The 22,088-nt window shown below is 39.8% G+C and overlaps 1 protein-coding gene across 10 annotated transcripts in view; it reads left to right on the top strand.

Moving 5' to 3' along the window:
* Nucleotides 1–6,060: 6,060 nt before the first annotated feature.
* Nucleotides 6,061–22,088, top strand: part of THADA (THADA armadillo repeat containing) — a 332,984-nt gene continuing 316,956 nt past the window's right edge. For 9 of the 10 annotated variants that reach the window (XM_025260937.3, XM_025260934.3, XM_044925857.2 and 6 more), the window contains exons 1-10: nt 6,061–6,195; nt 9,784–9,883; nt 10,176–10,270; nt 11,433–11,563; nt 14,030–14,181; nt 14,299–14,331; nt 14,579–14,627; nt 17,968–18,149; nt 20,330–20,424; nt 21,731–21,951. In XM_025260937.3, coding sequence (XP_025116722.2) covers nt 9,808–9,883; nt 10,176–10,270; nt 11,433–11,563; nt 14,030–14,181; nt 14,299–14,331; nt 14,579–14,627; nt 17,968–18,149; nt 20,330–20,424; nt 21,731–21,951 — 1,034 coding nt within the window. In that variant the 5' untranslated portion in view covers nt 6,061–6,195; nt 9,784–9,807. Of the gene's footprint in view, nt 6,196–9,101; nt 9,166–9,783; nt 9,884–10,175; nt 10,271–11,432; nt 11,564–14,029; nt 14,182–14,298; nt 14,332–14,578; nt 14,628–17,967; nt 18,150–20,329; nt 20,425–21,730; nt 21,952–22,088 lie in introns of all 10 variants that reach the window. The other variant, XM_044925856.2, reaches the window with a different exon arrangement.

The raw sequence follows: 22,088 nt of genomic DNA, 5'->3' as shown, positions 1-22,088 counted from the left end.
TGGTGACTCAGATGCTAAAGAATGTGACTGCAATGCAGGATACCTGGGTTTGATCCCTGGGTTGGGAAGATCCCCTGGAGGAGGGCATGGCAACCCACTCCAGTATCTTGCCTGGAGAATCCCCATGGATAGAGGAGTCTGGTGGGCTACAGTCCATGTGGTCATAAAGAGCTGGACATGACTGAGCAACTAAGCACAGCACAACAGTGTTTTAGACATTAAGTTTCAGTTCAGTTCAGTTCAGTCACTCAGTCATGTCCGACTCTTTGCGACACAATGAATCACAGCACGCCAGGCCTCCCTGTCCATCACCAACTCCCGGAGTTCATCCAGACTCACGTCCATCGAGTCAGTGATGCCATCCAGCCATCTTATCCTCTGTCATCCCCTTCTCCTGCTCCCAATCCTTCCCAGCATCAGAGTCTTTTCCAATGAGTCAACTCTTTGCATGAGGTGGCCAAAGTATTGGAATTTCAGCTTTAGCATCATTCCTTCCAAAGAAATCCCAGGGCTGATCTCCTTCAGAATGGACTGGTTGGACCTCCTTGCAGTCCAAGGGACTCTCAAGAGTCTTCTCCAACACCACAGTTCAAAAGCATCAATTCTTCAGCGCTCAGCCTTCTTCACAGTCCAACTCTCACATCCATACATGACCACAGGAAAAACCATAGCCTTGACTAGACAGACCTTTGCTGGCAAAGTAATATCCCTGCTTTTGAATATGCTATCTAGGTTGGTCATAACTTTCCTTCCAAGGAGTAAGTGTCTTTTAATTTCATGGCTGCAATCACCATCTGTAGTGATTCTGGAGCCCAAAAAAATAAAGTCTGACACTGTTTCCACTGTTTCTCCATCTATTTCCCATGAAGTGATGGGGCCAGATGCCATGATCTTAGTTTTCTGAATGTTGAGCTTTAAGCCAACTTTTTCACTCTCGTCTTTCACTCTCATCAAGTGGCTTTTTAGTTCCTCTTCACTTTCTGCCATAAGGGTGGTGTCATCTGCATATCTGAGGTTATTGATATTTCTCCTGGCAATCTTGATTCCAGCTTATGCTTCTTCCAGCCTAGCGCTTCTCATGATGTACTCTGCATATAAGTTAAATAAGCAGGGTGACAATATACAGCTTGACATACTCCTTTTCGTATTTGGAACCAGTCTGTTGTTCCATGTCCAGTTCTAACTGTTGCTTCCTGACCTGCATACAGATTTCTCAAGAGGCATGTCAGGTAGTCTGGTATTCCTATCTCTTTCAGAATTTTCTACAGTTTATTGTGATCCATACAGTCAAAGGCTTTGGCATAGTCAATAAAGCAGAAATAGATGTTTTTCTGGAACTCTGTTGCTTTTTCCATGATCCAGCGGATGTTGGCAATTTGATCTCTGGTTCCTCTGCCTTTTCTAAAACCAGCTTGAACATCTGTAAGTTCACAGTTCACATATTGCTGAAGCCTGGCTTGGAGAATTTTGAGCATTACTTCACATGCTAGTAAAGTAATGCTCAGACATTAAGTTTAGGAATCATTTATTATGTATCAATAGGTAAGTAATAGAAGTGTCATACTTTCTTTCATTGACTTGGGGAGAAACATATTACCAAATAACATTTTTATTATATTAACAAAGAACAAAATATATTAACAAACAATAAATCATATTCATAGCTCTAGTATATGCTTTTGGATTTCATTGTACACGTGAAACTATTAAACAGGGATTATGATGAGGGATTTCTTAATTACATAAATCACCATGCATTGCTGGCAGCTTATCATAAAGTATACTTTTTTAGGATGTGGTGACTGATAGACTATTATGATTTTCGGTTAAGGAAAACAACACCTATAGGAGATACCTGCAATTGGAGTGAAGTTTATGAACAAGTAGTAAATGAATAGGGAATTAAATCCCTTTTTTTGTGGTTTTAAAAGGTCAAATTTTAATTATTCAAATGTAAAAGAAGTTAAAAAATCATTATGTATGAAAATGCATCATTAAATAACTATAAAAATATTCCCTTCCCTAACTGAGGGAATTTGATGCTTTTGAACTGTGGTGTTGGAGAAGACTCTTGAGAGTCCCTTGGACTGCAAGGAGATCCAACCAGTCCATTCTGAAGGAGATCAGCCCTGGGATTTCTTTGGAAGGAATGATGCTGAAGCTGAAACTCCAGTACTTTGGCCACCTCATGTGAAGAGTTGATGCATTGGAAAAGACTCTGATGCTGGGAGGGATTGGGGGCAGGAGGAGAAGGGGACGACAGAGGATGAGATGGCTGGATGGCATCATTGACTCGATGGACTGAGTCTGAGTGAACTCCGGGAGTTGGTGATGGACAGGGAGGCCTGGCGTGCTGCGATTCATGGGGTCGCGAAGAGTCGGACACGACTGAGAGACTGAACTGAACTGTACCTGCTTTAACAGGTACATATTTAAACTACACTTAAAACCCAGATATACTAATAACTTTTCATGATTTTATGTAGCCCACACTTTTACAATAAGATGCCACTTATGTATTTTCTTTTATACTTTTATATATTAAGGATTACCGAGTCTTCAAAAATTCCCTTGGAATACGTTTTTACTAGTAAAATATATAGCTACTTAAAAAATGGTTCATAGCCCAAATTTATGCTATGTTCTGAAAAATCTCAAGCAGAGAATTTAAAATAGTCTCAAGTTGGGCTTCCCAGGTGATGCAAGCAGTAAAGAACCTGCCTGCCAAAGCAGGAGGTTCAAGAGATGTGGGTTCAAACCCTTCTGGAGTTCGAAGATCTTCTGGAGTAGTAAATGGCAACCCACTCTAGTATTCCTGCCTGCAAAATTCCATGGACAGACGAGCCTGGTGGGCTACAGTCCATGGGGTTGCAGAGTCGGACATGACTGAGTGAGCACTTATAAGCTGGCAGTGCAAGGTGACTACAAAAAAAAAAAAAAAACTCTTTTCCAAACACGTTACTCTTTCAGTCTTTAAAACCTGAACTTTCTCTTGCCTTTATTTCCCCTAAAGTTACCACTCCATTTATTTGCCCCTGTGTACTAGAAGCACTGGAGTTGTCTCTGCTTGATCTCATCATTGTCAGTTCTTTTCCTCCCAGTCTCTTTTACACCCATTCAAACCCACTCCAAGCAAACTTTTGCCCCATCACTCTATGAATGGAAACTTTATTCTTCCAGTTGCTCAGATCAGAAATCTTGGAATCATCTTTAACTCCTCTTTTCCTCATACCCTATTTTATCTTTCAGGAAATCCTGTTGGCTTACTTCCAAATCATATCCTGAATTTGTCCACTCTTCACACATTCCACTGCTACTGTTGTGATCTGAGCCGCCAGCATCTTGCCTGCTTAGTTTATAGCAATAGCCTCTTCACTCACTGGTCTTCCCACTTCTGCTAAAGTCTAGTCTCAACAAAGTAGATCCAGTGGCTCTTTGTAGATTAATCCTATCACTTCCTGCTCAAAATTACTCCCCACTTCACTTAAAGTCCTTGTAAGACTTTACATAATGGAAACTCCCTCGTTTCATCCCCTATAACATATACCTTTGCTCACTTGGTTCCAGCCACACTGGCCTCCTTGTGGTTCTTCCACACCAACCTCCTGCCCTGATACCAGTGCAGTGGCTGTTCCCTCTGCACAGAAATTTTGTAAATCTTTACTCCAGGAGGCCTACCCTGACCACTCTATTTAAAATGACAACAAATCTCCCCACAGTCCATTCTCATCTTCTGTTTCCCGTTTTCTCAGTGGCAGTTAGTGCCTTTTCACATACATGTTTGTTGTGTTTGTTTGCCTCCAAGCTCATGCTCTAGTTTTGTGGGGAAGAGTCACAATGTCTGCCCCTTACTTTCAAATGGTTGGGCCAAAATTTAAAAAGGGTTGGAATACAGATCATTATGAAGTTAATTTCAGTGACCTGGAAACATATACTGAAAAAAGGGAAACACTTAAAAAGGGTGTTAAAATACAAAATTCAACCAAGTAAATTTGAAGATCTAATTGGCTTTATTCAATGATTCATGGATCAGGCAGCATCCCACCTAGTAAATAGGAAGGCACTCCATAAGTGGTACAAAACGGGAAGCTTCTATAGAAATGACGTGGGACAAGGAGGTTAACAATAAAGGAAAAGAAAGGATTGTTCCAGGTAAGGTTACCTCTCTAGTGCTGTTTAGAAATTCCATTCTTGAGACAGGCTGAAACTGCAATGAAGTCTTGGTTTGCAATGAAGTTTGGGGCTAGTGGCTCCACCCTGGGTGTGTTCTTTTTTTCTTCTTCTTTTTTAAAAACAATGGTTAAGATGGTAAATTTTGTTATGTGTATTTTACAACTTAAAAGACAGAAAATATCAGAGCACATAGCTCCTGTAGAGTAATAAGCAGTTCAAGAAATTTTTCTTGTAGTTACAAAGTATGAGTATTGAGGTGTAGTTGGTTTAAGGTTCAATGCATTTCTTACTACCAGTCCCAATCAAAATTAGAAAAAAAATTGATGTAGAGAAAGTTCTACATACACTCATCAGCTGACACATACAAGAAAGTTCACAGCAGCATTGTTAGAGGAAAAGCTGGAACCTATCCAGATTTCGAGAGGAGAATGGATAAATGTGGTATATTAAACAATGGAATAGGAGGCAGTAGTGGTAAAGAACCCTCCTGCCAACGCAGGAGACATAAGAGACTCTGGTTCAATCCCTGGGTCGGATCCCCTGGAGAAGGAAATGACAACCCACTACAGTATTCTTGTCTGAAGAATCCCATGGACAGAGAAACCTGGTGGGTTACAGTCCATGGGGTCGCAGAGTTGGACACGACTGAGGTGACTTTAGCACGTGAATGAAATAACTATCGTGAAGTCGCTCAGTCGTGTCCGACTCTTCATGATCCCATGGACTGTAGCCCACCAGGCTCCTCCATCCATGGCATTTTCTAGGCAAGAGTACAGGAGTGGGTTGCCATTTCCTTCTCCATGAAATAACTATAGGAACCTGCTTTTCTGTGGATGCCAAAAGCAATGGTGAGAGAAGCAAAGTCCTGGAGAAAACAAACCGATTCCATAAATAAAGTTCAAAATCAAACAAAATAAGATATACTCAGTAATACATACGTGATAAAATTACAAAGAAGAATAAAAGAAGGTGAGATAAAATTCAGAAAAGTCACGACTGAAAACTTAAAATCATTAACCTGGCTAAAGGTGTGGGGATATTCAATGTTTATCAATACTTCCCGAATTAATTGCACTTGAATATAGATAGCCTCAGTGTTTATTTCCTCATCTTACCGTCCCCCTCCCCCGACCCCCTCAGCTTCTAGAGTAGAGGCTGTTGTTCAGTCGCTAAGTCGTGTCTGTCTCTTTGTGACCCCAAAGACTGCAGCAAGCCAGGCTTCCTTTCCTTCACTATCCCGTGGACTTTGCTCAAACTGATGGCAATTGAGTCCGTAATGCTAGAGTAAAAGTTGGCACCTACTTATTTTATTTATGCATTTTTTTCAAAGGTCTGAACCATCTGATAAAACGTGGTCATCGCGTTAGTCAGTCACCTGAGACTCTTTACAACCCCAAGGACTGTAGCCCAGCCAGGCTCCTCTGTCCATGGAATTCTCCGGGCAAGAATACTGCCGAGGGCTGTCATCCTTTACTCATCTTAGTCAAAGTTCAAACAGTAGTTTCAGGGGACTGCCCGTCCCACCCCCTACCCCATTTCATAGGCTCTAAAGTCTTTAGGCTCCCGTTCTAGCGGCCCGGAGGCAGTTTTCTCCCTGTCTCGGGGCTGAGGATGAGGAGTGGGAGGAGAGTGGAACGTCTGGCTTAAGGCAAAAGTGCTTTCCAGGCGGTCAGGGGTGTGGAGGCCACAGTGAGAATTGCCCTAAATGGAAGGAGGCGAGCGGCGACTGGCCCAGCCAAGGCGGTGGGTGAAGCACTCCGCGCTCTCTTTAAAGCAGAGTCAAAACTCACTAGCACCGGTTCGCGGGTGACATCAACACCTATCTGAATTCCTGATTGGAGAAGCTCCCTGGTTCAATTCTCGCGATGATGCTTCCTCCACGTCAATTACTTCCCTCCCTAACCCGGACCCGGTAGTCGACTACAGACCACGCTGTGAGCTACCGAGACACCGTAGAACTAGACCAGCTTCCGGGACTCATCCTGACTGCTGCGACTCTTCTCAGACGCTCACGGGCACGAGGTTTGGCTTCCAGGCGTCTTCTTTGCCAGAGCCGCGGTAGTGCGCGACTCTCCACCGCTTGGCCACTTTACTAGGGCAGCCAGGGGATGCACATCAATTCCCGTTCTATAGTTACGCGAGAATTTGGCGGTCTTGAAACTGATTTCCGAAAGCTTAGGTCTCCATGGAGATAGCACTTTAACCACTCCCCCCCCCCCCCCCCCCCCCCGCCTGTCATTCCCTAGACTCCACGTGGTTGGGAAATTGTCCACAATGTTTGTGGGAGTCAGCCAGAAAGGTGTAGGTTTCACTGGAGCAGCAATCATAAGGGAAGCAGCCAGTGGGGAGCAGGAGGAGTATAATTTACTGAGCATCTTCTGGCCACTTAAGGAGTGCCTTAAGGTGGGCACGAGATTTTCCACTATTGGGAGGACAAACGTTTGGGCATCCACTGAGCACGCATAAGCACCAAACCTCTTTGTGCAGTCTTAAGGGTTCCAAGATAAAATTCTGCGGCAAATTTGCTCACGATTCATCACAGAATCGTCTCCCCATTTGCCTATCTCTATCCCTTCTAAGGTTTGTATGTTGGTGACTTACCTGGGAAGTAATCCCTAGTGCTTATTCCCCTTGATTTAATCATGTCGCTTTTCAAATTTTTACCTTGTCGATGCCTTTCTAACAGTGTCCGTTTTTATTACCATTTTCTGTTAAGTGGGTTTTCCTGTTTCACTGCTGTATTAATTTCTTACTTTGCAGAGCGACCATAGGTTCCTCATTGTGAGGACTAGCTTGTCACTTAGATGACAAGTAGTCCACTTTTCTGCTGTTAAAAGTACACATACTTTTTAGTACATCACTGATAAATGTTTGTTAACTCATTAGTTTATTCATCAAAAATTTTTAAGGACCTGATATATGCCAGGTACTGTTTTGGGAATTGATGATTAAAACAGTGAATAAAACAGATTAAACTTGCTGCCTTCATTGAATTTATTACTAGGGGAGACATATATGCAAATAAACAAGTTCTTTTAAGTTCAGGTAGTAGTAAGTGCTATAAAGAAAATAAAGCAATAGAAATGACCTATATGTGAGTAGAAGTGGTGGAATTTTAAATAGAGTGTCCATGGAAGGCTTCTTAGAGGAGGTAATGTTTGGGAAGAGACCTGAATGGTGAGGAGTTGGCCTTGCAAAGATTTGGTGGAATAAGCCTAACAGTAGACATATCAGGACGTACAAAGTCCCCTAGATGGTGAAGAGAAGATTGATTTGAAGTGAACTGCAATGGAAGGAAGGGCCAGGTTATTTAGGGCCTTGAAGGCCAAAGTCTCAAATTTATATTTTATTCTAAGTAGAAATGAAAGCCCTTAGAAAATTTTAAGCAAGAGAGTAGTTAAATTTGAAAAAAATTGCTTTGAAGACTGTGAAAAGAATGGACTCTTCAGAAGCAGGATGGAAGTTTGGAGACCAATTGGGAGTTTATTGCAGGGATCCAGGTTAAAAGGGTTCATTGAATTTCTATTTGGATATTGGATAGTCTCAGTGTTGGAAAGTTCTCTGAAAGGCAGCTCATTTTATAATTGAACCGTAGATTTTTTCCTTTGTATTAAGCTGTAATTTGCCTCCCTGAAGCTTGCGCTGACATCTCCTAATTCTGTAGCCATCTAAGACAGAAGACATCTGAGACTTCCCTGGTGGTCCATTGGTTAGGACTCAGCGGTTTCACTGCTGTGGCCCTGGGTTCAATCACTGGTCCAGGGAACTGAGATCTTGCAAGCTGTGCAGCAATGTGGCCAAAAAAAGAAAAAAAACCCCGAAAACTACAGAATAAAATCTATTCCTCTTTCTCTCAGTCCTCCAACAGCAGCACTCATTCTGTCCTCTTTTCTCTAGGCCAAACACCTTTGGTTTACTGAACTGTTTTCTAAAGGGAGGTGCTCTCCAGGACCTTCAGAAATCTGGCTGTTCCTTGGAAAGTGAAAGTGAAGATGTCTCAGTTGTGTCCGACCCTTTGCGACCCCATGAACTATACAGTCCATGGAATTCTCCAGGCCAGAGTACTGGAGTGGTAGCCTTTCCCTTCTTCAGGGGATCTTCCCAAACCAGGGATTGAACCCAGGTCTACTGCATTGCAGGTGGATTCTTTACCAGCTGAGCCACAAGGGAAACCCAAGAATACTGGAGTGGGTAGCCTATCTCTTCTCCAGCAGATCTTCCCGACCCAGGAATCTAACTGGGGTCTCCTGCATTGCAGGCAGATTCTTTACCAACTGAGCTATCAGGGAAGCTTGGAAGCTCTGTCATTTGCTATGGCTCCTAGCACATATGGCTCCTAGCACAGCACCTATTGCTCCATACATTCCCTGACCTGTGAAGATGACCATCCCTTGGTCTAGCTGATTCCTAATGTGGATTTTAAGTCATGTTGCACTATTGGCTTGTGGCTCACAAACCACGTGTTGAATTGTTTCAAACCACATTTTATCTCTCCTACCTCCCCATCCTGTATTTCTGGGTATTATAAATCCTGTATTGTATTGTTCTTATCCAAAAGCAGCATTTTACATTTATTTCTATTTCATCTTGGTAAGTTTATTCCAGTTTATTGGTCACTTTTTAAACCCTGATTCCATCATCCAACACTGTGTTGGATGCTCCTAGCTCTGTGTCTTTTCTTAATTCACTGTATTACGTCCTCTACTGTCTACATGATAAACACCACTAAAAATCCTCAAGAAGAGAGCCCCATGTGGCATTTCCCTAGTGACTTGTCTTCAGACCACATGGTACTCTGAGTGTGTTCCTTTGAGTATCTTTGTTCAGCCTATTGTGAATCCTGTTAGCTGAAACAAACTCTATTTATTAGCTGAAAGCAAACTCACAGGGATAGTATGTGAAAGTTTACTTTATCAAATATTTTTCAGAAATCAAGATACAGCTTGTTAGGATACCTCCTGATCTGTCAGTCCAAGAAGTCACAGAGATTAGGTAGGCCTACTATATTTTTGAAAAGCTGTTCTGGTTTATTTGTTTAAAATGAAGGTTTGCTGTATTTAAAATACAAAGACTGGGTAGGTAAAAGTAACCTTAGACAGTAATAAACTCTTCTTGAGTCTAAAAAAAGTTTTATCAAAACAGCAGTCCTTAGGCCAGTTGTTTAAGCCTGTGGCAGCTTTGCTCCCCAGGGGACATTTGGCAATGACTGGAGACCTTTTTCGGTTGCCACAACTTAGAGGAAAAAGGATGCTACTGGCATCTATCTTGTGGGCAGAGGCCATGTCCTACAGTGCTTGGGATGATACCCTGTGGCAAAGAATTATCTGGCGCCAACTGTCAGCAACACAGAGTTCTTCAGTGCATTAGACAGTCTCTTTAAAAAAATCTTTATTTTTATTTATTTGTTTGTTTGTTTGTTTAGCTGTGCTGATCTTAGTTGTGGCACTTAGGATCTTTCATTGCAGATTCGCACTCTTAGTTGTGGCGTGTGGGATCTAGTTCCCTGACCAAGTGTTGAACCCAGGCCCCTGCATTGGAAGCATGGAGTCTTAGCCACTGGACCACCAGGGAAGTCCTTAAGCAGTGTCTTAAAACTCTTCTTTCTTGTAGTGACTACTGTTGATTCTATTTAAAATGGGTGTAAAGAAGAAGAAAGAAACACAGGTTACTTCATTGACCGTTTGTCATCGGGACCTTGAAACTTTGAAATGTAAGTGATTTCTGACTTGTTTATCTCTTTTCGAGGTTGCAAATGGTTGATTTATCTCTGGGACTCCATATTACAGAATGTTCAGACTCTTGGAATTTAATCATTGCATGTTTTTTACATTCAGTTTTGGATATAAAATGGTTTTCTTAAACATCTGTCTTCAGTCTAAGTTCTCCTGGGTTTTGTTTGTTTATAAATATTTAAATTTTATAGAACACATAACAAAGATAAACTCGTATCTATATATTGTGAAATCATTGAAGAAATTTTTGTTTTGTTTTGTTTTATATAGCCTTGGCTGATGTGGAAGGGAAAAATCTAGCTTCTTTGCTGTTGCATTGTGTACAACTCACTGATGGAGTGTCACAGATCCGTTATGTTAAACAGGTAAGGCTGATCTGATGTTCATGGATGCATCTTGGAGGTTATCATGCTATTATGGACTTCTAAAGTTAACTGAGCCACCAAGGAAGTCCTAAAATTAACTGATAATTTTTGGCTCCTAATTATTTTTTTACATTTGGAGTATATTTATGCTCCACAATGTTTGTTAGTTTCTACTGTACAGCAGAGTGAATCATCCTTATATATAATATGTGTTGCTGTTTAGTCGCTAAGTCCTGTGGACTCTTATGTACCGCATAGACTGTAACCTGCCAGGCTCTTCTGTCCATGGGATTTCCCAGACAACAATACTGGATTTGGTTGCTATTTCCTTCTCCAGGCTCCTAATTATTTAATACTGAGGTATCATTAAAGAATAGAAAATTTTTTTTCTATTCATTTTATGATTTTTTAAATTCAAAGTGGCAATGTAAGCCATATTGAGGCTTTACCACTGTTGGAATTGTCTATAGGTAGGATAATGAGATAATTGACATTGACATTGAAGTCGCTCAGTCGTGTCCAACTCGTTGCGACCCCATGGATTGTAGCCTACCAGACTCCTCTGCCCATGGAATTTTCCAGGCAAGAGTACTGGAGTGGGTTGCCATATCCTTCTCCAGGAGATCTTCCCAACCCAGGGATTGAACCCAGGTCTCCTGCATTGTAGGCAGACGCTTTACCATCTGAGCCACCAGGGAAGTCCTTATGAGATAATAGTGCATTCTTTTTTGGTAGAGATAAATTAGAAAAATATTTTTATCTATCTGGATCTTCAAAACTTTTTAGCAGATACATTAAAAAGTTAACGCAAAATGTAAAAATTGTCCTTACCTTTGATATTAGGATTTATCATTTGAACCTGCATAGTATTTTTTGGAAAGTAGTTAAATGTATCATTGGTTTTCAGTAATGCTACAGAATTCCTGTACCTTAAGCCATTAACAAGTCAGTAATTTTCAGTGAAGGTGGGTCTGGAGGGTAAAGGGAGTGTTGGGGGCATGGTTTAAAAAAGTTAATAAATATTGAAATAGGTGTTTAAAACAGTGTAGTGTGGAAAATATTACACATTAAAATTGAGACTTAAAGTATTTGAATCCATGTTACTTTTCTATACTTGATATTAGAAAAAAATTACTATAACTTTGAATTTTTTGGATTATAGATTGTGCCCTTACTGGAGAAGGCAAATAAAAATGGCACATGTGATCCCACTATTCGAAGTTGTTTGGATATTTTAGCAGGCATTTATCTTTCTTTGAATCTAAAGAATCCCTTGAAGAAAGTCTTGGCAAGGTAAGAAAAAAAAGAAAGCAAAGTTAGGCATTGTAAATGTTCAGTTTGACCGAAAGTAACTAGTATTTAAGGTTCCCTCTTTGGTAAAACTGAAATGAAATATATCACTTAGCAATTTCATTCATACAATTTTGTCTTTGTTTTGTTTTGTTTATTCATTTATCATAATTCTTTAAAAATGTAAAAGGCTTCTTAGGTCACAGACCTTAAAAAAATAGGCTGTAGGCTATAGTTTGCAGACTCCTGGTTTAGTACATTTACATGTAATGTAATTATTGGTTAAATTTAAACCTGTCACCTTACTGTTTTTTTCTCTCTGTCCTATCTGTTTTTGTTTAAACGTTTTTAATTACATAGGTAATATAGAAATATATGCTTAGTGTAAAAACTTAAAGCTGTATAGAAGTACACAAAATAAAAAGTGAGCTTTCCATTGCACTATTTCTGGCCTCTCTTTTTTCTTAGTAAAGGTTATTACTTAACATTTTGGTGTTTCTTTGTAGATCTTGTCCCTGGATTTAGTGTATGCATGCTTTTACATAAATGGGATTATACTCTGGGTGCTTCTTCGTAGGTTATTCTTTACTAAAGAATGTCTTAGAAATATTTTCATGTCAGTATAGTCTTTACTTTTTTTTTAGTCGTAGTTAAAAATCCCCCACATAACATAAAATTTACCATCCTAACCATTTTTGAGTGTTCAGTTCAGTAGTGTTAAGTGTATTCACATTATTATGCTGTGGATCTCTAGAATTTTTTCACCTTATAAAACTGAAACTGTACTCGCTAAACAAGAACTCCTTATTTCCTTCTCCCCCTCGTCCCTGGCAACCACCATTATTCTTTCTGTTTCAATGGTTTTGATTACTTTAGTAGCCTGTATAAGTGGAATATTTGAACTTATCTCTCTGTGACTAACTTAATGTCCTCAAGATTCATCCGTGTTGTAACACATGACCGCGTTCCTTCCTTTTAAGGCTGATTAATACTCTGTTGTATTTACATAGCACATTGTCCATCCATTCCTGCTGATAGAGATTTGGGTTGCTTCTTCCTCTTGACTGTTGTGAGTAGTGCTGCTTTTTGGACACAGGTGTGCAAATATCTCTTAGCCATCCTGCTTCCAGTTCTTTTGGATATATATGCAGAAGTGGGATTGCTGAATATGGTAACTCTATTTTTAATTTCCCAAGGAACTTGCAAGCAATTTTCCATATGACTCCACTATTTTACATTTCCACCAAAAGTCCTCATTCTATCTAACAGCTATAGATACTCCATAATATGGATGCACTGAAATTCATATGTGCCATATTACATATCTCTTCTCCATTGATAGATTGCTTTCAAGTTTTCATTATTCCAATAATGCTACAGTGATATTCTTGTGTATATAATTATATATGTGTATTTCTCTGAAATGAATTCCTAGAAGTGAAATTACTTGACCAGACTTATGCCTATCAAAATTTTTGATAGGTATTGCTAAATTGTACTCCTCAATATTCCTATTTTTCAATATTTTTTCCTTCCAGGAAAACTTTAGAATTGTTGAGTCAATTTCTTAAAAAAAATGTTAATTTAGATAAACTGTGGTAAAATTGGCATTATATTTAATTTACCCATTCAATAGATTTTTACTGATTATCTACTATGTGTCAAGTGTTCTTCTAGGCATTGGGGACATAGTGAATGAAACAGAATGGAGGTTATTTCTAAGAGGAAGACAGGAGATAGAAAAATTAGCAAAATATATAGGAGGGAATGAGTGCTATGGATAAAGAAACAAAGCAGAGAAGTAGGAAAGGGAGTCCCAAGGATGGGGGTGAGGGCTACAGTGTAAAATATAGTAGTCTTTTCAGATATCTTTGTTTAGTGTCATTGATTGGGTGATCTTTGAGATTGACCTGAAAGGGATGAGGAAATGATGAATGGGGAATAATCTTTGGGATATTTGAGAGAAGAGAATTCCAGGTGGAGGAAATAACAAGTACAAAGACTTTGGCATGTTGTTGGAATGGAGGAAGGCTGTGTAGCTAAAGCTAAGTGAACAAGGATCAAGATGAACCAGAGAGATGATGGGGGGGCCATATTGTGTAAAGTCTCATAAGTCATCGTAAGCACTTTGGCTACTGCGTTGACTGAGAAGGACATTGTTGGGTGGTTTTAGGCAGAGGAATAAATGATGTTTTAGTAATATCAATCTGGCTGCTCTGTTGAGGTTAGTCCTTGGAAAGGGAGCGAAGCAGGTTGGAAACAGGAAGACCAGAGGAGAGATGATAGACCAAGGAGTTCCAATGATAGCGGTTATCATTGGATAGTTCCAATGATGGTGAAGTTATTCTCTGACTGTATTTTGAAGGTATAGTTCAGTATTTCTTCATTTGTAATATTCTCTTCCCCCCCAACATTTCCTTGAACATACTCTAAGGTGGTCAAATTTTTAATATTTGGTTCTTTTTCTAGCTCACTAAATGGCCTACCTGAATTTTTTCTAATTGAGGCTACACAAAGTTTTACTTCTCGTCTTCAGGAAGAGTTGAATACGAGTACTGATCTGTACTCTTACAGAAAAGTTATTGACAATATATCTTGCTGTATGGAAAACTTCGACTTGGGTAAGCTAGCTTTTTTCTGGTACTTTTTCTGGCTAACATCTGTCATTCCATCAGTGTTTTGAATGGTGTTAATTTTAGTTCTGAAACTCCTTACCAGTGTTAATTTTTTCCCCACAGGTAGATCAAGTGTTAATAATCTTCTTGAAAATGGTAAGTTCTATTTTATTTTATTCTGAGAGGTGACTGCTTGTATAAGTTGTTTTGTAACTGATTCTTTTAAGTTTCTTGGCGGTGGGTGGATTACTACAGATGATGAAGGTATATTATGCTCCTTCCTTTTAAATTTCTACTTTTATGATATCGTTTTAGGTAGCAGTGATTTTAAATATTTTCTTGTGCTGAAGTCAGAGTCCACAGTTTTAAACTCTGATTTTTTCTTATGCCCTTTTTGTTTCAGTGCTTCATTTCCTGCAGAAGAGTTTAATTGAAATCTCAGAAGAAAACAGGCAAGTGTTACATGTCTTCATGCCTGTGCATGTGGTATGCACATTTGCAGTGGTACTTTATCTTTGTGCGGGCTTCCCTGGTGGCTGAGTGGTAAAGAGTCTGCTTGCAGTGTGGGAGCCGCAGGAGCCACGGGTTCTATCCTTGGGTCGGGAAACCCCCCCGAAGGAGGGCGTGGCAACCCACTCCAGTAATCTTGCCTGGAGAATTCCATGGACAGAGGACCCTGGTGGGCTACAGTCCATGGGGTCACAAAGAGTCAGACATGACTGATGTGACTTAGCATGCACACACGCCTTGTCTTTGTACAAGGAAATTTTTAAGAAGGGTCCAGGGTGTACTTCTTTCCATCCCTCTCCATTAATATTAGATGTAATTATTTAAATTTATTTTTTGAGATTTGATATTTAATTTAAAAAAATCAAATAAGTTATGAGAATAAATGAGAAAGGGAAGAGTTCTTTTCTTTACTGTTTCTTTTTCATAGCATCCTGTTGTTATTTCATAGATGACATATGCTCTGTTATCTCTCTGAGAATATTAATAGTAGAGTTTTCTTTTTTAAAGTTTTCATATCTTTACATAGGTCTCAGTTTCTTTCAAGCTGCCTTTTTGTTTGCTGCTTTTGGTCACTATGTTTGTTGACAGAAGCTTTCCTTGGAAGTCTGGTAATCCTTGTCTGAGTGCTCATTTAAGACTGGGGCACTGAGACTTATTTGAATCTCTACGTAGGGATGGGGGCTTCCCTGGTGGCTCAGACAGTAAAGAATCCACCTGCAGTGCAGGAGATCTGGGTTCGATCCCTGGGTTGGGAAAATACCCTGGAGGAGGGCATGGCAACCCACTCCAGTGTTCTTTCTTGGAGAACCCCATGGACAGAGGAACCTGGTGGGCTGCAATCCATGGGGTTGCAAAGAGTTGGACATGACTGAATGACTAAGCACACACACAGGTATGGATGGGGTTGATTGTAGGCTTTATTGAAGTCTGGTCTAGCTGGACTGTTTCTTTGGGGAACCCTTGATGTCAGTATCTTTAGGTCTTTTGCATGGGTAGTGGATTTGCCAAGGAAGAACCTTTCAAACCATTGACTTAATATTCTGGTTGCTGAGTGAGGGAATAAAGCTGAGATCTTGACATTTAGCATTTATTGTGCAGATATTTTCCTAATTCTCCTGCTTGCAATATGGTATCATTGCCTTAACTTTGTGTGTTCTCTTCCTGTCCAGTCACTTGCTGTTTTATCGTCCCTAGAGGTAAAACCAAGGAATGTTTGCTAGCTGGGAGGGATGGCCCAGAGCTGGCATTCTTCTTCGGCAGACTTGTAACCACTCTTCCTGTTTTCATCCCTACATTTTCCTTCATGTCAAGGAGCACCTGGTGGCAACAATTTTTTAGCCTTTAGGGGCTGCAAATCAGGTTGCTCTGGGTGTGTTCTCTGACTTAGGATTCAGAATCATTCTTGATCCTGTTAAGTCAGTTATCACTCATCCATCTGCTACTTAAATTTTAGTATTGTCTTGTCTGTTTGTTGCCCTTGTGTATTTATGTCTTTTAATGTTGTAAATCCCTTGGCTGTGGTTTAGGGAGGCTCTGAGGGGAGAGTAAAAGTAACACCTGTGTGCCATGTTTAACCCAAGGTCTCTTTTGCCTTACCTGGAGCTCCTTCTTGTCCCCTCTAGGCTTCTCTTTCTCTGCTCATCTCTTCGGTGTGGGTTCTGTCTTTCCATTCTGTTTGTTTTGACTGCTTAGTATTGTCCACTTCTTTGGTGTCACCTACATTGCTATATTTAGGATGCCCAAATTTATCACTCCAAGTTAGATCTCTTCTCGAAGTGGTAGACTACTTTAGTGGTTGTCTTCTGGACATCTCAACTTGCATGTTTTACAGGTGCCTCAGATTCAATGTATCCAAAAGAAAATTCACTGTCTTTTTATCTCTTCCCCAAACCCCTGGTAGCCTCTATTCTACTTTCTGTCTCTTTGAATTCTGGGTACCTCAAATAAGTAGGATACAGTATTTGTCTTTTTTGTCTGACTTACTTATAATGTTTTAAAGGTTAATCTTTGTTGTAATTTGTTTCAGAATTTCACTCCTTTTTATGGTGAAATCATATTCCATTGTATGCATAGACCATATTTTGTTTATGCACTTGCTTGTTGATAAACATTTGGGTTGTTTCTATCTTTTGGCTAATGTTCCATTGTATGCATAGACCATATTTTGTTTATGCACTTGCTTGTTGATAAACATTTGGGTTGTTTCTATCTTTTGGCTAATGTGAATAATGCTATTGTAAACATTGATATATAAATAACAGTTTGAGTCTCTACTTTCAGTGCTCTTGGTGTATACTTAGGAGTAGAATTGCTGGATCATATAAATATTCTATGTGTAACTATTTGAGGAACCCCCAAACCGTTTCCCCTGATTTTTCTTTTTATATCACTCTTGCATTCTGCTGTGTTGAGAGCAGACTGCGAGTGGCAGGCATAGAAGCTGGGAGACTAGTTCAGACTCTGGCAGTAACAGTGAGGGAGAGATGAGAGTGGCTGGGAGTAGCAGTGGAGGTGGTCTGATAATGGATATGTTTTGAAGGTAGAACCACAGGATTTTCTTACAGATAGGATGAGTGGGAAAGGAATCAAGGATAATTGCATTTTCTGTAGGATAGAGATTCTAGCAGGTGGAGCGAGTATGGAGTTGCAGATAAGTGTGTCAGACATCCAGGTGAAGATATTGAATACAAAGTTGTACATACAAGTCTGGAATTAGGAAGAGAGGTCTGGGCTGGAGATGAAAACTGGGGAATTGTCAGCATATAGATTATAATTTAAAGCTTATAAGCTAAATGAACTCAGCATCAAGGGAGTGAGTTAGATAGACAGAAGAGGTAAGTACTGAGTTGTGGTGAAATCTAATGTAAGGACATCAGGGAGAAGAGGATGAATTAGCCATGTTGTCTCAGAAGCCTGAAAAAAGTGAAATAGAAAATCTAAGAGCATTTTGGAAGTTAGGTCAAGGAAATTGTAAAGTTAGGGAGTGTTCAGATTTTAAAATTGTGTCATTTATTCTTGATTTGTTATTTTTACTCTTAAAAACAAGAAATGAGGTTAGCCATTAGAAGAGAAAAAGGGAAAGTTTTGAGCTAAGTTAAAAGAGTGTCAAAAGTTTGCAATAAATGTCTACATAATTGAATATTTCTGGGAATGGAAAAAAGAGGCATAGATGTTGGTTATAATCTAAAATTGATTTTGGCAGTTTGATGAGGAATTATTTTGATGAGAAAAGAGGTGACATTTTGACTTTTCTTTTGTAATAATGTCTTTTTTTTGTTGTAGAAAATTGGCTGGAAATCATATTGTTCAAACACAGTTGATGAATGACTTGTTGGTGAGCATTAGAGTTTCGGTGATGTTAGTACAGAAAGTACAGGGTTTCCAGAGACTTCATTTGAAGAATTCTCCTACCTGGCAAAGTATGTGTGGACTGCTGAGTATGTTTACCAACTTTTTAAGTGATGGTAAGTATGAAACATACAGTGATGATTATAATTGAGTGTTAATCTGTTTTCACTTCTAATAGTATGAGATATTCAATACTTAGCTGTGATAATAGAACTTCCTTTCCCTCAGCCCCTCAAAGTGCGGAAAGATCCTGGATTATAAGGTTTTAATACTTTTTCTTTCAAAGATACCAGTTCAACTTATCGGGATAACACTTCAGGACTTTTCTAAATGTGTGTGTGTCTGTGTATGTGTGTGTGTGTTGCATACAAAGCAGAAAACGTAACAACCTTAGTGTTGAAAAGCCACAGGCTTTAAAAAGTGAAAGAAAATTCTTGAGAAATTTCCAAATTTGAAGGTAAGATCTGGAAAGTTTAGTGTAACCCATACATTTTTCCTTAGCAGCAGGTGCTTCCTTCAAATCATGCCCGTGGTCACTGTGGGGTCATTCTTCCTCCTTCTGTCTCATGTTGATTCTGTCCATATGATCTGTACCACCAGGAAACCAAGTGATTAATGAGAGAAAATGTCTTTTTTTTTTTTTTTTTTAAAGTATTTCAACCAAGAAGCTGAAATGATAGAATATCACCCTTCTGTAACTCCCAGTGAGTTGAGATGGGCATTAAGCATCAACGGCTGTTAACATTACAGAAAGAGACAACCAGATAACACGTGCCTATTGCTTTGCGGTCTTGATTTTACCACTTGCAGTTTTTCCCAAAGGGATTGAACTTGAGATTGTTCCGTCTCTCAGTCACCTGCCAGTTTGCAGGAATTACAGAGGGCAGAAGAATGTGTTGAATTGTGCTAGGGGTAAATAAACATCCAGATTGTGGAAAACTGTACAGGTTAAATGGAGAAGGCAATGGCACCCCACTCTAGTACTCTTGCCTGGAAAATCCCATGGACGGAGGAGCCTGGTGGGCTGCAGTCCATGGGATCGCGAAGAGTCAGACATGACTGAGCTACTTCACTTTCACTTTTCACTCTCATGCACTGGAGAAGGAAATGGCAACCCACTCCAGTGTTCTTGCCTGGAGAATCCCAGGGACGGGGGAGCCTGGTGGGCTGCCGTCTATGGGGTCGCACAGAGTCGGACACGACTGAAGCGACTTAGCAGCAGCAGCAGCAGCAGCAGCAGCAGTACAGGTTAAGAGGCCAGAGTTCTTCAATAGAAATTATAACAAGAAGAAAAAGGCGAAGGGGGCACCTGTAGATTAAAGGACATATCACATTTTTTTAAATGGATGAAGCATTTCTGCCTTTCTGCTTTGCCGTCTTCAGTATGTTGCTTTCGTGCACGTGTTTGCTGTTTCATGGTTACTGTATGACTACTCTGCCTCCAGACCTCTTGTCTGTATTCAGGGTAGGAAAGAGGACCAGTTACATCTTTACCTTTAATCTGAAAGAAAAAAAATAGCCGAAAGATTTCTACTTATATTCCATTGGCCTAAATTGTCCTCTGGTACCTTCAGTTGTAAGGAAGATTGAGGAAACAGGTAGCCTGTCTTTGCCTGGGCACATGAATGTCCCAATCAAAGTCATAGTTAACAACTGTGGGATGAAGGGCAGAATAAATTTTTGGAAGATCGTTTATAGTAGCTATTCATAATTCTTACCCCATGTTGAATAATCCACTATATTATTTTGTATACTTTCTTACAAACCAGAGGCTAATAGATAATGAAAAGAAGTACACCAGCACTGTTTGGTTACATTGGGTACAGTGCCAGTGAGAGCAGAGTTTGTAATTAGTACTGATGTAGGCTCTTTACACAAGCCCTGAGATCACTTTCAGAAAAAGTAATGTACATGGGAGTTGAGATGCATACACAGCAGTGGAAGAGAGGGGCCAGGAGGTACTGCTGAGGCATGTGCTGGGAGGCAGTAGATGGAGAGGAAGAGAGAATGGATGTTTGGATTGAGTATTTGTGTGCTGAGCATAGAAGCCTTTATGTTCATTATCTATTTCAACCTTACAACAATTGTGTCAGATGGAGTTATTTTTTCCTCAATTTACATAAGAGAAAACTGAATCCCTGGGAAGTGAAATAACTTAATCTAGTCTTAATCACCTAGTAAGTGGTCAAGCTAGAAATTGCACCCAGTACTCTCTGGCCCCACAGCATGTGCTCTTTCTATTATACCACAGTGTCTATCATCATTTAATACATGCTTTCTGCTTTTTTGCAAATAGATGGTCTCTTACAGACAATTCAGAGTACATCTGGATTAGCTGTTATTCTTTTTATTAAGGCTATGTTTCATCCACCTGAAAAGATTCCTGATTTGGTAAGTACATGTCCTTTTTAGGATTGTACTTTGTTGATAGTTAAACATGTTTTAAAAATAGTTATAAAGAGTGAATTAAAACATTTTTTTTCATAGTCTTTCTGATTACCCTTTTCTCTTATAATGAGTGACAGTCTTGGGACTTCCCTGGCAGTCCAGTGGTTCAGAGTCCACTTTGCAATACAGGGGACATAGGTTCAATCCCTGATTGGGGAACTAAAGATCCCACATGCCAAGGAGCAGCCAAGCCCACACACTGCAACTACTGAGCCTCCATGCCATAACTAGAGAGCCCATGAGCCTCAGCAAAAGATCCTACATGGTGCAACTAAGACCCAACACAGCCACATAAATAATAAAGAAAATAAGTGACAGTTTCAAAAATTTGGATAAAGCAGAAAGAAGGCAATAATAGTCACATGTAAATCCATCTCATGAAGATAATCATTGTCAACATTTTTGGGTGTATATCCTTGTTTTTTTCTAGCATTGTTTTCAGTTCCATCTTTCAGTATCATAAAAGATATTTATAACATTAAAATTATACAGATGGAGAAGGAAATGGCAACCCACTCCAGTATTCTTGCCTGAAAAAGTCCATGGACAGAGGAGCCTGGTGGGCTGCAGTCCATGGGGTTACATGACTGAGTACTCATGCATGAGGAGGGTGGAGGAACATGGGTTGGTAGCAATAAACTGGTGGAACTGAAAAAAAAAATTATGCAGAGATTGATGTATAGGTATATTTGGTTATAACTTTTTGGTAAATATGTTATTTTCCTTAAGACTAACCCAGATATTGCACTAGAATCAGTTAGTTGTTCAGTGAATTTGATTATATGGAAAGTGTAAGTTCATAATTTGGGCCATAATTCTTGGATTTAGTACTAGCAGTATTTTTTTCTTATTGAGGAAACTTATTTTAGTTCTTTACTAAGAGCAAAATTACTTGATGCAAAATAGATGTGTACTGTTTTATGAGCTCACACAAAGTAGAATAAAGTTTAAAAATTCGAATTTCTCAAACCACCTCTAAAAAAAGCATTAGTTAGTACGCTTATCCACCTGCAGGGGGCAATGTGTTGTGCTCGCCCAGTACATTCAGACCAGCAAAAGGGTTCATATACTTAGATTCAGTTTTTTTCCTTTTGATATAATAATTTTAACTCTTGTGGCTTTTTGCGTTTAGGTTCAGCTGTTTTTCCTAGGATGTTTCAGGGGAGAGAGCATTTTGCATTTATATTTTGAAGTATCTCTGGAAAGTTTTAGAGGCTTTATGTGTATCAGCTCTGTTGTATTTTTGCAGATAAGCAGCGTGCTTCTCCGTTCCGTGGACCCCACCAGCGCCCCCGAGTGGCTTTTGAGCTGCTGCAAGAGCCTTTGTTGTGCTGATGTCCCCCCGTCAGCTCTCCTCTTCCTGTGTCAGGGGACACTCACTATGTTGGACTGGCAGGAGGGGAGGATGGGCCCCAGTGGGGAGGCCCTGCTCCTGAATACTGTGCGTGTTTTGTTCACCTTGAGTTCACAGTGAGTTTCGTCTCATATTTTGCTTTGCTTGTCAGACATTTATAAGATGGCAGTTAAGTTAGCTTGCTTAGTAATTCAGTGAAAAGTGGTCAGGGTAATCGTAAATTAAAAGGGAGATATGTGTAGAGAATGAAGTG

This window comes from Bubalus bubalis, chromosome 12 (genome assembly GCF_019923935.1).
Source record: "Bubalus bubalis isolate 160015118507 breed Murrah chromosome 12, NDDB_SH_1, whole genome shotgun sequence".
NCBI classification, from domain to species: domain Eukaryota; kingdom Metazoa; phylum Chordata; class Mammalia; order Artiodactyla; family Bovidae; genus Bubalus; species Bubalus bubalis.
Note: the sequence above shows the minus strand (reverse complement) of the source record. Positions and strands in the feature narration are given on the sequence as shown.